Here is a 16,679-nt window from a genome sequence, read left to right on the forward strand (position 1 = left end):
AAAAAAAAAAAGCAAATTTCTAGCCCTTTTGACTGCAAAGATATGCTGCAGATCATGTGCTTGTGCCCACACAACATCAGCCGAAATTAGAAGTCAGAAGATTCCACTGACAGTCTGCAGGTCTTCAATGCCATGCCCAATTTACTACCCCTTCCCATGAGTAGGAAAGTATGGAAACGTAAGTAAAAGTTGCCAAATTAGGCAAAACAAGTATGGCATTTTTCTCATGAATCTGCAATTTACACAGGCATGCAATCTGGATTGCCTGATTGCACAATTTTATTTCATATATTCAGACCCAGGTAGATAATGGATGATGCTTACATCCATACTCACGTGGCTACCATGGTCATTCCACACCATAAACCTCCCAGTATAATTCAAACCAAGGGCCAATACCATTTAGAGATGTGGTCAGCCACCAGCTACCAAGAAAGAAAACAACTGCTCTTTTCTTACATTCAACTGAGTACGAGTGGAGGAAAGTGGGGATTGGGGGTATACCCACTGCTCCCCCCTGCCCCACCCTCCATATGTTTAAAAGGAGCACCTGAAGGGAGCCTACATGCGTGCTCCGCAACGCGCATAAGCGCCTATATATGTGCAATCTGGTAGCTGGAGAATGGGAGGGTCACAGATCAAGCATTCAGGATGTAAAACCAGCATGTTTTAGTGCCTGTTAGTGTGGTTTAGTGGTTAAGGTGTTGGACTACGACCTGGGAGACCAGGGTTCGAATCCCCATGCAGCCATGAAGCTCACTGGGTGACCTTGGGCCAGTCACTGCCTCTCAGCCTCATGAAAACCCTACTCATAGGGTCGCCATAAGTCGGAATCGACTTGAAGGCAGTACATTTACATTTTTATTGGTAACCAATGTGCTGCCCTCCAGTTGTGGCTGAACTTCCATCAGCCCAAGCCAGCGTGACCAATTGTCAAGGGTGATGGGAGGTGGAGGTCATGATGTTGGCTACCCCTGGTGCAGAGGATACTTTAAATGCATGGAGGTCAGGGAAGGGGCCACAGGCAAACCTCCAATTGCTCTACTCACCCATCCATACCTTCCTTTATTTGGGTACTAATGAACACATGAAAAAGGACAAAAAACAAAGGGCCTGGAAAGATAACTCTGCCGTGGGACTCCTTCCCAAAGATCACCTGAGGAAGAGTCACCTTTGGATCATATCTTATCATGGTTCAGTTCGAGGACGTGGACAAGGTGCTTGGACAGGTTCGTGCGACCACTTCGGTACTGGATCCTTGCCCCTCTTGGCTAATTAAAACTAGCAAGGAAGGAACAGTTGGCTGGGCCAAGGAAGTGATTAATGCCTCTTTACGAGAGGGAGTGGTCCCTGGCTGTCTGAAAGAGGCGGCAGTGAGACCACTCCTGAAAAAACCTTCCTTGGACCCAGAGGATTTCAGTAGCTACAGACCAGTAGCCAATGTTCCGTTCCTGGGCAAGATCCTGGAACGTGTGGTTGCTGACCAGCTCCAGGAGCTATTGGATGAAACCGATTATCTAGATCCATTTCAATCAGGGTTCAGGCCTGGTTTTGGCACTGAGACTGCCTTGGTCGCCCTGTTTGATGACCTATGTCGGGAGAGAGACAGAGGGAGTGTAACTCTCTTGATTCTCCTTCACCTCTCAGCGGCTTTTGATACCATCGACCATGGTATCCTTCTGGAGAGGCTTGCGGAGTTGGGAGTTGGAGGCACTGCTTGGCAGTGGTTCTGCTCCTACTTAGCGGGTCGTCTCCAGAAGATAGCGCTTGGGGAACATTGCTCGACACCGTGGGTTCTCCAATGTGGGGTCCCGCAGGGTTCGGTTCTGTCTCCCACGCTTTTTAACATTTAAAAATGTTAAATGGGGGCGGTCATCAGGAGTTTTGGAGTGCGTTGTCATCAGTATGCTGATGACACGCAGCTCTACTTCTCTTTTACATCTTCTTCAGGTGAGGCAGTCAACGTGCTGAACCGTTGCCTGGCTGCGACAATGGACTGGATGAGAACTAACAAACTGAGACTCAATCCTGACAAGACTGAGATGCTGTTGGTGGATGGTTTCTCTGATCGGATGGTGGATATATACCCTGTCCTGGATGGGGTTACACTCCCCCTAAAGGAACAGGTGCGTAGTCTGGGAGTCATCTTAGACTCTTCCCTCACACTTGAGGCTCATGTAGCCTCGGTGGCCCGGAATGCGTTCTACCAACTTCGGTTGGTAGCCCAGCTACGTCCCTATCTGAGTAAGGAGGACCTCACATCAGTGGTACATGCTATGGTAACTTCGCGTCTGGACTACTGCAATGCGCTTTACGTAGGGCTACCTTTGAAGATGATTCGGAAGCTACAGCTAGTGCAAAATGCGGCGGCCAGACTGCTAACAAGAACTAAGCGGTCTGAGCATATAACACCTGTGCTAGCCCGTTTGTACTGGCTTCCAATATGCTTCCGGGCCAGATTCAAAGTGTTGGTACTTACCTATAAAGCCTTATATGGCACGGGACCACGATATCTGTCGGAACGCCTCTCCCGATATGAACCGGCCCGTACACTACGGTCTACTACGAAGGCCCTCCTCCGGGTTCCGACTCATAGGGAAGCCCGGAGAGTGGTGACAAGATCTAGGGCCTTCTCAGTGGTGGCCCCCGAACTATGGAATGGTCTTCTCGAGGAGGTGCGCCTGGCGCCAACACTATCATCTTTTCGGCGCCAGGTTAAAACCTTTCTCTTCTCTGAGGCATTTTAATTCCTGTTAATTCTAAATTATTATATTTTGATTTTAGACTGTACAGTTTTTTGTACAGTTTTGTATTGTGATATACTGTATTGTGTTATTTTTATTGTATTTTTAATGTTCACCGCCCAGAGAGCTGTTGCTAGTTGGGCGGTATATAAGCTTAATAAAATAAATACATAAATAAAATAAAATACAGATACTGTAAGCAAGGGGACTGTGCCAAGAAGTTCTGTTTCCTTCTGAATGCTATCCTCTTCTCCAAAGGACTTCCCCACACTCAACACACTGGGAAAATTTCTAGATGTTCTGCAGCTGAAGTCACACTCATGTGCCAAATTTCACTGAAAAGGAATAGTAAAATAAAAGTGGGGGAGAAGAGGAAGCAGAAACCAAACCACTCACATTCACATCCCCAAAGAGCTTGAGATCCAGTTCCAATTTCTCGCCCAGAAGAACATCTACAACAGCCTTTGCCAACCTGGTGCCCTCCAGGTGGTTTGGATCACAACTCCCATCAGCCCCACCCAGCACCTACCACTGATCTGAACTATCCTCTACGGCAGTGGTTCTCAAACTTTTTTGGTTCGCGGCGCACTGTAAAACATATAAACATTTTCTGGCGCACTTTGTGTACAAAATTAAAAATATATTCACACATTTTAAACTATGAATAAAAATAACTATACAAATGGGTTTCTTCTCATTTTTAAAATATACTTTCATAATATTCGTGGCACACCTAGTCACCTCTTGCAGCGCACCAGTGTGCCACGGTGCACCATTTGAGAATCACTGTTCTAGGAGAAGACTTCAAGCCAAAAATGGATTGGAGCTAGTGTTAATAAGATGCTAAGTAAAAAGGAGACTGTCACAAGAACTGTAAGCTCAAAAGGCGACGAAACAAAACAAAACCAGGCTTCACACTTAACACACCTGTGTGCACTTAAGGGGGAGGAAAAGAGCAGGTCTTCTGCCGAGGAGGTTTGTACAACAATTCCGTCAATGCTTGTACGAGTTCAGTTGTGGGTCAGGAATGGAACCTTTCCATATTTTGTCTGAGATCACAAAGTTATTTTATGTAAAAGTCCTGAAGTCCCATCACCCAAACCTCCCTTATTCCCCTGACAACCTCTCCGTCTTTTCCTAAAAACAAGCAGCTCTAGTCAGCACCGCTTTTCCTTTCTGGTAACACCTTCACCCCTTCCCTTGATCACATCTGTTTTCCCATCTGCTCCTAGGAATGCTTTTAAGAATAACTCTTCTATGGGTTTCAAACTCTTCTAAACTCAGCGTAGTGTTAGCATGCTGTTAATAGATTTTGCTTAAGAACGTTAGTAAATGTTCTAATTCCCTTTTGGGATGCTAAGCTAATTCCCTTTTTGATATAATCAAAATTTTACTTCCGATTTTATCTCTTTCGTTTGCATATTCTTGGGGTGCCAAACTCTGGAGTGTGTCCAGGTCTCAACATCAAAACATTCTACAAGGAGATATCTAAATGTGCTGGTTTTGACTAAAGCCCCATATGGCGAGGACCACAGTATCCTAAAGAACGCCTCTCCCCAAATGAACCAGCCCGAACTCTGCAGTCTTTATCAGAGGCCCTTCTCTGTGAGCCCCACCCAAGGGAGGTGTGAAGGTTGACCACACGAGAACAGGTCCTTTCAGTGGTAACCATCTGTGGAACGCTCTACCACAAATTATGCAGCTGACTTTCCCATTTGGGGAAATTGCAGGGGTCAGCATACCTGGGACACAATGGATGAGCCTCACCCTGGGAAAACCACCAGCTTAAGACCTTTCTCTACACTCAGGCCTTTAGTAAATGTTGCCTCTTACACTGGTGCTCATCTTTTAATGGGGTGGGTAGGACCCGGTCCTTATTAACATATTACTGTAGGAGCATTTTATGGATTTTGTATTGTTGTGATTTTAATTCCCCCCCTTTTTAATGCATTGTATTTTATCAAGTCACTCAGACTTTTAATTGTATAAAGCAACAGGCAAATGAAATTATTATTATTATTATTATTATTAGCATGTGAGAACTGCAGGATTGTGTGAAAACTGCACACTTCATAACTTCACTGAGTTTGGTCGTCTTTCACTTCTATAGACTTCCAGACTTGTTATCCATTTGGCACAAAGATTAACCAGTATAGGGGTGTGTGTATATAAATATAGACATTTTGTGACTTTGTACTACAATTATTTTTAGCAATCCTATTGACTTTGCAACTTCCTTAAACGCTTGATTCTACTGCCATCTCCGGCGTTTTATTTCCCCCCCGATACTACTGATCCGACACTGCCCGCGTTTTGTTGGTATGTTCCACAAGAAACAAAGTTGGAGAATGCACATCGAAAAACATTTTTCACTGATGACAGATCATTAAAATCTGAACACTGATGCTTGTAGAGAAAGACAGGACCAAATCACAAGCAACCTTTGAAATTAGCTCACCTGTCCATGTATACCTAATGCTTGGCCTACACATGTGGCCGAATGAGGTAGTGAAATCGACTTCATCACTTTATAAACAGACGATATACACAACAGATGATATATACAATTTTTGAATGCCCGCCCCATACAAGAAATAAAAATCCTGCAAATAGAAATCTAGTACAAAATGGGTGTGCTAGATTTTTACTTGCAGGGATTTGTTTGTTTTACATGAGATTGATTCTAAACTGGCAGCCCCTGCCTTACAGTCTGAAGTGGTACAATCACCCTAACATGTACCTATAACATTTTCCCCTTTTGTGGCACGTCATTGGGCCAGAAAGAAAAATTAATCAACTGTCTTCCCAAGGTAAGCTAGTTTCTTTCAACCCTTCAGACAGAATAAATTCCAAACTCAATTCACCGGAACCACTTGGGAGCTGGAGGCTGTGGCAGGCTCACAAACTCTTTATTGGTAAATTAATTTGAGGATATCTATCTACATCTCTTAAGGCACAACATCATCCTCAAACAAGAGAAGTGGGGAAAACCAAACTTCCTCAAGGTTTCAAGCATAATAATTTTAGGTCCATTTCAAGATCTCTGAAGAGTGAACGCAAAATCACAGTTACCCCCATATGAGGCCAGCAAACCTGGAATAAGAGCAGCATAAGGAAAGTGAAATGTAAGACTTTTGCCAGCAGTTAAATATTTTTTCAAAGTATAAGCTGTTGGGATGCATGAAGGTTCTCCAAGGCCCTCAATAAGGTGACTCACTGGGTGGGCTTTTCCTCACGCTCAGGGCCCAGCCAAGTGACCATATTTGGAGTGAGGAAGGAAATGTGCTTTTGACAAAGCACTGGTTAGTTGCGTTTCCCTGTCGTTTGAGTAGGAGAGCAGCTGACAGTAACCCACGGTCTGGATCACTACCATGAGTCATCTGGAGCTATACTGTCACAGCCCTACATCTTCTCCCTGTATCTCTGGGGATAACAGGATGCAACGCACTCTCACCGTGAGTGACTTTCCCCACCCTCACAAGCAGCAGTGGAGAACCTTGCAAAGCAACAGCATGTTCAAGCTGTTGAGAAGGACACAGGGGCAAAGGACTGCTGTTTACAGAGGGAAACTCCAGAATATCTAGTTCCAGCTGTGCTCAACTGAACACCTGTTTGGCCATAGTCAGATATAGTCATCTACTCATGCCCTTGGCAACACATGAAAACACATGCCCCATCCTCTCCTGCAAGCATCGCTGAATAGGAACTCAAAGCTCAGGAGGAAGCGTGAAACAAAACCAACACAATTAACCACTGAAGTCTGGTGCATGGGATAGGGACGCAGGTCAGTGGTACAGCCCTTGCTCTGGATGCAGGAAGTCCCAGGCTCAGGCCTTAGCCATCAGCAGCGAGTAGATGATGTGAAAGACCTTTGACCCAAGACCCCAAGGAATAGCCACAGCTGGGTAAGTAGACAAATGGTCTTGTAGTTTCCTGCGTTCACATTCATATGGGAAGGAAGAAGCTCTGAACGAAATAATAAAATGGGATCCTCGGGAAGGGAACAGGACCTTCTCTTTGTTGCTCTCAGGTTCAATCCCCAGCAACTGCAGACAAAGAATCAGGGAGCAGGTGAAGGAGAACTTCTGCTTAACACTTGAAGAGGCTCTGCCTGTCAGAGAAGCCATACTGAGCGAGATGTGGAAGCATTTCTTCTTATACAAATTCGTGGAGAATAAAGCTATCACCGATGGCTAAGTTCTGTCTCCACCAGTTACTTGGCATCATGACCAGGAGAGCTCTGCTGCCCTGAGGTCCTGCTTGGGGGCTTCCCAGAGAGGCGTCTCGTTGGCCACTGTGAGAAGAGGATGATGGAACTTGGATGGACCACTGGCCTGGTCCAGCAGCCAGGCATCTCTTCTTAAGTTCTCGTGAGCAAATAGGCTGAGCTGGTGTCAGGCAATTTCCCACGTCCATCAGAAAACTTTTGCACTCTGCACAGTCCTCTGTTCTTTGTTACTATTCAAGCCAATTAATGCTTTAAAATAACTGACCTATATTCAACGTGCCTTTATTTTTTCCTAGTCAAATACTAAACTGATACTTGCTCCCTGCCTGTGACATGCGGCGCCCTGGATTGTGCAGGGTGATCTGGGGAAGAGGGTGGGTGGGTGGACAGCCTTGCCTGTGGGCAGGAAATAAAACCAGATGAACACCACAGATGGTGGATATAGCCATTTAAAAAGCTGCTGCAACCTTGCCGCCGCCAATCCTGTTTCTTCCAGTAAAGCACTCCTTGCAGAACAAATTGCCTGCGTTGGTCCCAAAGAAAGCAGCTTCAGCAGAAATGCATTTCCCTTCCCCCTTCCTTGTGCAATGCATCGCAAGAATGCACTGTGGTCTGACTCCGCATCAAGATTCCTCAGCAGGATTTGGGGTGGGGAGGTTGCCCGTGTTGAGAATCCCCTCCTTCTTGTGGCTCATCACTAGAAAACAGGAGGCCCTGCTGAAAGGCTGAGGGCCAAAATAGTCAGAACAAGAGACAACACGACATGCTTAAAGCTCATGCACACAGAAAAGTAAATAACAGAGGAAGATGCTGAAGCATCTCTTCTGTGCTGTCAGGACAGAGTGCAGCCAGAACAGCTGCTATGAATGCGCCATCATCTGAAGGGAGTCCAAGTTCTTTGGTTGGGGAAACTTTGCAACTTTTTCACAGCAGGGAGGTTCTGATGATACTCTTCCCCTCTATACATGGGAACAAGATTGTGCTTTTCTGCCCCTACTACGTATCCATGACTGGGCATGTCTGAATAGGGTGTACATGTGTAAAAGCCAAAGTGCATGAACCTGAACAGTGCAATCAATAGAGCAGATGAAATCTGGGTGGCAACCTGGAAATCTGAGCCTATGTACTCTACATTTTACACACTTAACACTCTATTTATGGACATCTAGAAATAGGACCGGTGCATCAGGTGGGCAGGGAAAGAAAGGACACATTCACTTCCCCATCACAGATGAGGAAAGAGCATCAGGAAAGAGCATTGTCCAAACTGAGACAGCATCTTAACGGCCTAAATAGCATGAGAAGCCTAGTATCCCAAACGCTTTAAAAACCCACTCTAGAAGGATCCAGAATGGGGTTGTTGGAGAGAAAAGCCACAGCAAATATTATTTATTAAAAATATTTCTAGCCTGCCTGTCATCGGTAGAGATACCAGGGCAGGGTACAACACACAAACGAAACAAAATCATATAATACGCACTAATAAAAAACTCTAAAAACACCTCAATCAACAAATGGTGACGGTCACCAACGTGGATTACTTAAAACAGGATTAGACAAATTCATGGAAGATAAGGCTATCAGTGCCTACTAACTCCAATGGCTAAGTTCTACCGTTGGAAACACTATGCTTCTGAATACCAGCTGCTGAAAACCGCAGGAGGGGAGAGTGCGCTTGTGCTCAGGTCAAGTCCCGCTTGTGGGCTTTCCCATTGGGGTATCAAGTTGGCCACTGTGAGAACAGGATGCTGGACTAGATGGGCCACTGGCCTCATCCAGCAGGGCTCTTCTTCTGCTCTTAATAAGAACCCTGAAGAAGACTACATCAACACCAACTAACACAAACATGAAAAATGCCTGGGCAAAGAACTATGTTTTATAACCTGGAGCTCAACAAGAATAATGTCAGTGTGAGTTGCACTAGCTGCATAGAAGGCTCTGTCATGCACCCCCAAAGAACACACCTCACACCCAACAGTGGAACTTGCAAAAGAGCATCCTCTGAAATGCTTAAGACATAGGTGAGGCACTTCAAGCAAAATACATAACCCCCCCCCAGTTTTATTACCCCCTACTTTTTTTGCCCCAAAGGACCAGAGAGATGCAAAGCCCACCCACATTGTTGTGGCAACTCCTTTCACTCAACGCTGCATGACGTAGCTCTGACACCTGCCTGGACAAACAAACAGAATCCAAACAAACTGCCAAAAAGCTACCAAGCAGCAATTTCCCCAGCAGTCCAACAAGATTTGGGGCAGTTTTCATTCACTAGCACTTTTTTCCTGCAAAGTCAAAAAAGGAGGCAGATCAAATAATTGCTGGATTTGGGGAGGGGGGGGCTGGGGGATCATTACAGTACACTACAAATCATTACATATAGATTAAAAAAATCTCATAAGCATCTGGGTTTCTCTGTGCAAGAGGTTTTGTGGGGTAGGCACAGAGAAGTATTCAGTTCCGAGCACCCCTGCCAGCAATCTAGAATGGTACAAGCAAGGCACAGGGTGACCACATGTGTCAAATACAAGTCTTAAACAATCTGCACTTAGGAGAGAACTAAAATAAAGGTGTACAAAAGCCGAGGGGGAAAAAAACCTCTTAAAAACCTTGAAGTTACAGGCAAGCAGATTTGAAGGGATTATTTGCACAACACGGAACTTTGTTTCATATGATGTTGCAATGCTTGCTAGGATAAGTGCCTTTAAAAGGGGGTTATATTGATCCCTTAGTGCTTAGCCAACAATCCACCTTCTACGTTCAAAGATTGCTGACTACAAAACACTGAGCACCATGTCCTGCTTGCAAACCCACTCTGGGGCATTGTATTGTCTATTGACAGTAGACAGGAATGTCAAGCAAGATGGACCTTTGTTTCAGGTCCCACCGAGGACCAAGCGAGACATCCTTCAAAGAGAAGCAGGATTCTGCAGCAGCCTGAGAGAGAGTCAGGGACCCCAGCAAGAGGCTACCCCTGCCCCTTCACCCAAGGAGATATTCACCCAAGGCTGCAGTAAGGCCACAGCTCAACGGTAAGAGCCCATGCTTTGTATGTACGGACTCCTGCATTCAGCCCTTGGCATCTCCTGATAGGGCTGGGAGAGACTCCTGCCTGAATCCCCGGAGAGCCACTGCTGACCTGACCTAGCATAAGGCACCTTCTTCCTATGTTCCTATAGTGAGGAACTCAACGCATCTTTGCTTGGACTTCCCACCTCAGCTGTGGCCTCTCCTCCTTGCCCCTGGAGCCCTCGTGCTGAAGCTCAAATCTAGCTACAGTGCCCATTTGGCAGCCTAAAGCCTCCTCTTCCATTTCGCCTACTTAGGACAAGGAGGCAAGCCCTGCACACAATCCAAATCGGGGCCCTGATTAAAAAAATGCAGAACGAGGTGGAGTCACTAGCTCCTCCCCCCCACCATAAAACCACCAGTCCCCAGCTGCTCAGTGCCCATGCACCAGCTCTCCAGGGAGACCCAAGAGTTCTGCTGGACAGCTCCCTCCTGCTCCAGGTCTCCTGACCATCCAGGTCTCCTGACCAAACCTCTGCTCTTGACATTTAGGTGCCGCTGGACAGTTTGCCCATTGCTCCAGGTCTCCTGCTGAGTACTCACTCCTGCTGTTTGCATTCTCCACTCTGCTCAGGGTCGACGGAAACAGGCACTTCGGTCTAACTTTCCATGCTGACTTCCCCTGCCTTCGGAGGAGGGGCCGTGTTACTATAGCATAGTATCTAACTGAACACACTGCGAATTAAATTCTGCGCGCTTCAGGCATGGTAGATGCCAGCCACTGCAGGCTTCAGCCTCGACCAGAAGTTGCAGCCCTTACCTGTTCTCTTGCAACAAGTCTTTCATCTGGGCCACAATCCACTCAATCTCCGAGGAAGAGCTGCACCACACTTTGCAGGCCTGACTGATGTTCTGCAGCTGCTGGAGAACCTAGCACAAAGAGGAAGACCCTTGCCAATGAACAGAAGGCACCCTGGTGGACATGACAGACTTTGGCTACCAACATTCCTGTTACTGATATGGAAACAGAGGTGGTACAGGGCCCGTTAGCACATTTAGGCTGAGCAAGGCAAAGCGCCAAGCCTTTCGGCTCTATCCCCTTGACCAAATTTCACATTGACCTACAGATGGCAGAAACAAGGTCTCTTTGCCACCGTCACCACTTTAACACAGGCCTTCAAACAGGCTGCAAGCTGTGCTTTGGTTTGGCACAAGTCTTCCGGCTCAAGTTGTCTCCCTGGCAATTTCATTGCTCAGTGGTAAAATCCAGGAGAATCATTGGGGAGCGACAGAGTCAAGAGGCTGGGACAGCAGCTGATTCAAACCATCAAGCAGGCTACAAACAAAAAGGCCAGTGAGAAAGACTGGCAAATCCCAATCAGTTATATCCATCAGCATCCAGGAATGGATCATCTTAAGTTCAACTGGCTCCCTGTGCCAAGGACTTCCATGATCTGTACTTACAAGCCAGCTAAATGGCATTTGATACATATGTTTAGAACACAATTGCCTATTTCGAGTTCAAATCCCTGGTTTGATTCTCTACACCAGCTGTCAAAAGGTCCATGGAAAATCCAGCGATCACAAGCAAAGTTCTTTGCATCTGTCTTCACAGTGGAAGATATAGGGCAGATCCCTGAACCTGAACTAACATTTGCAGGAAGGGATTCTGAGGAACTAAGACAAATAGTGGTAACGAGAGAGGAAGTTCTAAGCTTAATGGACAATATAAAAACTGACAAATCACCGGGCCCGGATGGCATCCACCCGAGAGTTCTCAAAGAACTCAAAGGTGAAATTGCTGATCTGCTAACTAAAATATGTAACTTGTCCCTCGGGTCCTCCTCCGTGCCTGAGGACTGGAAAGTGGCAAATGTAACGCCAATCTTCAAAAAGGGATCCAGAGGGGATCCCGGAAATTACAGGCCAGTTAGCTTAACTTCTGTCCCTGGAAAACTGGTAGAAAGTATTATTAAAGCTAGATTAACTAAGCACATAGAAGAACAAGCCTTGCTGAAACAGAGCCAGCATGGGTTCTGTAAGGGAAAGTCCTGTCTCAGTAACCTACTAGAATTCTTTGAGAGTGTCAACAAGCATATAGATAGAGGTGATCCAGTGGACATAGTGTACTTAGACTTTCAAAAAGCGTTTGACAAGGTACCTCACCAAAGGCTTCTGAGGAAGCTTAGCAGTCATGGAATAAGAGGAGAGGTCCTCTTGTGGATAAGTAATTGGTTAAGAAGCAGAAAGCAGAGAGTAGGAATAAACAGACAGTTCTCCCAATGGAGGGCTGTAGAAAGTGGAGTCCCTCAAGGATCGGTATTGGGACCTGTACTTTTCAACTTGTTCATTAATGACCTAGAATTAGGAGTGAGCAGTGAAGTGGCCAAGTTTGCTGACGACACTAAATTGTTCAGGGTTGTTAAAACAAAAAGGGATTGCGAAGAGCTCCAAAAAGATCTCTCCAAACTGAGTGAATGGGCGGAAAAATGGCAAATGCAATTCAATATAAACAAGTGTAAAATTATGCATATTGGAGCAAAAAATCTTAATTTCACATATACGCTCATGGGGTCTGAACTGGCGGTGACCGACCAGGAGAGAGACCTCGGGGTTGTGGTGGACAGCACGATGAAAATGTCGACCCAGTGTGCGGCAGCTGTGAAAAAGGCAAATTCCATGCTAGCAATAATTAGGAAAGGTATTGAAAATAAAACAGCCGATATCATAATGCCGTTGTATAAATCTATGGTGCGGCCGCATTTGGAATAGTGTGTACAGTTCTGGTCGCCTCATCTCAGAAAGGATATTCTAGAGTTGGAAAAGGTTCAGAAGAGGGCAACCAGAATGATCAAGGGGATGGATCCCTTACGAGGAAAGGTTGCAGCATTTGGGGCTTTTTAGTTTAGAGAAAAGGCGGGTCAGAGGAGACATGATAGAAGTGTATAAAATTATGCATGGCATTGAGAAAGTGGATAGAGAAAAGTTCTTCTCCCTCTCTCATAATACTAGAACTCGTGGACATTCAAAGAAGCTGAATGTTGGAAGATTCAGGACAGACAAAAGGAAGTACTTCTTTACTCAGCGCATAGTTAAACTATGGAATTTGCTCCCACAAGATGCAGTAATGGCCACCAGCTTGGATGGCTTTAAAAGAAGATTAGACAAATTCATGGAGGACAGGGCTATCAATGGCTACTAGCCATGATGGCTGTGCTCTGCCACCCTAGTCAGAGGCAGCATGCTTCTGAAAACCAGTTGCCGGAAGCCTCAGGAGGGGAGAGTGTTCTTGCACTCGGGTCCTGCTTGCGGGCTTCCCCCAGGCACCTGGTTGGCCACTGTGAGAACAGGATGCTGGACTAGATGGGCCACTGGCCTGATCCAGCAGGCTCTTCTTATGTTCTTATGTTCTTAAAGTTTCTTGTGTTTTAATAGATTAAAAATGAATTGTGAGGGGTGATCACATTAAAGATCTGCAGAGCTTACCTCAAACTGTTGATTTTTGTAGGAAACCAGAACATCTGCAACTTTCTCTGGGGGGAGAGAGGGAGGAAAGCAAACATTTTCTGTCAAAAAGATTTTATTGAATTTTAGTTTAGTTACATTAATCCTTGATACAAATAAGCAAAAACAGAAAATATGAGAATATAGCAGTACAATACAGAGAGAAATGGTTTCAGAACATTTGTGAACATGATATACAAAGGGTACAGACATCAAAGGAAGACTGAATCCTAACCTCCCAAAAAGAGGAACCCCAAAACTTTCATCTGTTCCATATGAGTGTTCCATATTCGGTTTCTAAACATGATTTTAAGAAAAGTATCTGGCCTATTAATAACTGTTTATCAAAACTTAACACTCGTAAAGGGAACTGAGCAACCAATATTTGTGAAAAAAACCAAAACCATACCATATAGCGAAAGAAAAAAAAGTCTTGAGTGCTTTGTTCTCTGGTCACTTTCAACTTCTGCAATATCTTTTCAAGCACAGCCACTTGTCAAACTGTGCTGTACCAGTAATCCAAAATGTGGTGATTGTGGCCCAGGCTGCCATCAACAAATGAATAATATGTTCCCTATTCTTAATATCTTGATTACTTCCAATAAGTAGAGCAAATTATGGAGAACGTTGAACAGACTCAAGAGGCATTTGGACAGCCAACTGTTGGGGATGCTTTAACTTGGATTCCTGCATTGAGATTGGGGTTGGACTCGATGGCCTTATAGGCCCCTTCCAATGCTACTATTTGATGACTGCTTGGCTCTCAATGAGATCTGGGCAACCACCTTCACCCCAAAATCATGCATCTTGGGCTATTCTACTACATGTGGTTATATGTCCCCAGCTAGTGACAATCCTTCCAACTCAAAGGGGATGTGCCTGAGTGTAGCAATGAAAATTGTCTTGGGGTTAGGTACCAGCCATGTGCAATTTTTAAAAAACATTTCTCTAGTTTGGGCTGACGGAGATTTATATGGGGCCTTAGACCATAATTATTTCCAACTCTCATCATCTACTGGGGTACCTCAGTTGCATTTCCACCAGATTTTCTGGCTCAGGTTTGGGCCAAAAGAAGCATTTACAAGTATTTTATATAAAGCAGAAGCCAAACGTTTAACAGAACCTGATTCCTCTACCATCTGTTGCTCAAGGGGGAAGAGAGATTTGCCTTGTGGCATCTTTTTTCATTGTTGGGTTAAGCGGGAAAGAGCATTAACTGGCATCCTAGAAGCCATGGAATGGGGATGTCTCCTATATTTTCCTTTAAATTTGACAATGTTAAATTCTTAACCATTCAAAGATGGGATGCGACCCCTGGTTCCTTTCCCCCTCCCTGCCCTGCCCCCATCTTGAAAACCATCTACCAAAAACAGTGGAGAAATCCAGGATTTTAGCATAGTTGTAATTGGGTAGCAGAGTGCCCCCCCCTCCCCGCAGTGACTATACTCACCCTGGAGCTCCTGGTGTTTCCGACAGCCTGGAGACTGTGATTTGTCAGGCTCCTCTGGACTGCTGTCATCCCCAGTATCTGTTGATGGTGAATCCTCCTCCTCCTCCTCCCAGTCTCCAGCTAGGTTATTGCCCAGCTGACGGCTCCAGTATGTGCGCCGGAGCCAGTCCAGTACGACATCACAGCCTGGAGGTGACAACATGTTACACAGAGAAGAGAGCTACAGGCCACTGGTCAGAACTGTGTCACACAGGATGTGCAGAGGGTGGCAGTGAGAGAAGAGGCCTTTTCAGTGGCTGCCCCTCAGCTGTAGCCTGCTTGCCCTAAGGAGGTCTGTGTTGCGCCAACATTGTCAACTTTTAGCTGGCAGACAAATATATTCTTGTTCTCCCAGGCATTTGGATTTTAACATTGTTTGGTTTTTGTTTCTGGCCTGCTTTTGGTCTTCCTCTTTTCGTTGGATGAGGAAAGGTGTTTTCCTCGTTATACTATGCAATGGTTTTACTGCTTTCGCCTAGTTTAGGATCTCTTTGTACTTTTAGGAACATAGGAGAGTTGCCTTATACCAACACTGTTACCTTTTCAGTGCCCGGTCAAGACTTTCCTCTTCTCCCAGGCATTTTAGCCTGTGTTTTTCAAGTGCTTTTTAAAAAATGTGTTTTTAAATTTGTATATTTGTTTCTAAAGTTTTTAATTGTTGTAAACTGCCCAGAGAGCTTCGGCTATGGGGCGGTATACAAATGCAGTAAATGAATAAATAATACCAAGTCTGACCAATGGTCCATTTGGCTCAGAGTTGCTGACACTGACTGGCAGCAGCTCCAGGGGTTCAGGAAGGGCATCTCTCCTAGCCCCTACCTGGAGATGCCAGGGACTGACCCTAGAACCTTCTGCATGCAAAGCAGATGCTCTGCCACACAGCGATGGCCCTTACGTTACTGTCAATATGGCTGGCAGCTAGACAATCAGCAACTGGAGCAAGTTCACGCCAATAAATATCTGGGTGTGACGTTTAAGCCCTCTGGATCTTGGCTCACCCACTTGAGTGCTGCTGCCTTAGCAGCTAATGTGCTGTTCTCTGTTATGCAGCTGGGCCAGGAAGGAGGCTACCGGCGCCCCTCCTTGAGCTTTACAGGACTAAGCTCTTGCCCCCGTTGCGCTATGGGGCCCTGTGTGGGGACACTCAGGCACAGCAGCCTGACAGTCGGAGCATAAATTCCTGACAAGAGCCCTGGGTGTCCCCAGATCTACCCTCAAGACCATTGTACGTAGGGAGGCAGCTTGTTGTTTAGTAAAAAACTTAGCCCTGAAAGTAGCCATTTATTATTGGCTCAAGATAATTTTCAACAGGCTTGTCCTAATGGCATACAAAGAAATGGGATCAGAATCATGGGCCACTAAAATTGGCCTGCCTGCTGCTGACTTGGGTCTCTCAGTGGGCTATCTGATTGCAAGGGGCTTTAGTGGCGCTTGCTTGGAAGTCACCAGGCGCTTAATTGATGCTGACCTCCAGGCTACTTCCACACTAGTGCCTAATTGTTGCTCTAACGCATCATACAGATATCGCCTCTCCAGGGAAACCTCCCCCATATCTGGCATTTATTTGCCCTCATGGCCTTAAGGGGCTTAACATCAAATGTAGGCTCAATACTTTGCAGCTGATGGAGGCAAAGGGACATTATGAAGGACAGGATGAGCAGCTATCGCCCTGCTGGATGTCAGAAGGGAGAAGACTTTCTTTTAGAAA

The 16,679-nt window shown here is 45.7% G+C and overlaps 1 protein-coding gene across 3 annotated transcripts in view; it reads right to left on the bottom strand.

Annotated features, from left to right (window-relative positions):
* LAS1L (LAS1 like ribosome biogenesis factor) overlaps positions 1–16,679 on the bottom strand; it is a 67,429-nt gene that overhangs the window by 38,325 nt on the left and 12,425 nt on the right. For all 3 annotated transcript variants that reach the window (XM_061599030.1, XM_061599031.1, XM_061599032.1), the window contains exons 6-8: positions 14,933–15,118; positions 13,465–13,511; positions 10,799–10,908 (exon numbers count right to left, since the gene is read on the bottom strand). In XM_061599030.1, the coding sequence (XP_061455014.1) occupies positions 10,799–10,908; positions 13,465–13,511; positions 14,933–15,118 (343 nt within the window). The remainder of the gene's footprint in view (positions 1–10,798; positions 10,909–13,464; positions 13,512–14,932; positions 15,119–16,679) is intronic.

The sequence above is a fragment of the Rhineura floridana genome, chromosome 16 (genome assembly GCF_030035675.1).
Source record: "Rhineura floridana isolate rRhiFlo1 chromosome 16, rRhiFlo1.hap2, whole genome shotgun sequence".
Lineage (NCBI taxonomy): Eukaryota > Metazoa > Chordata > Lepidosauria > Squamata > Rhineuridae > Rhineura > Rhineura floridana.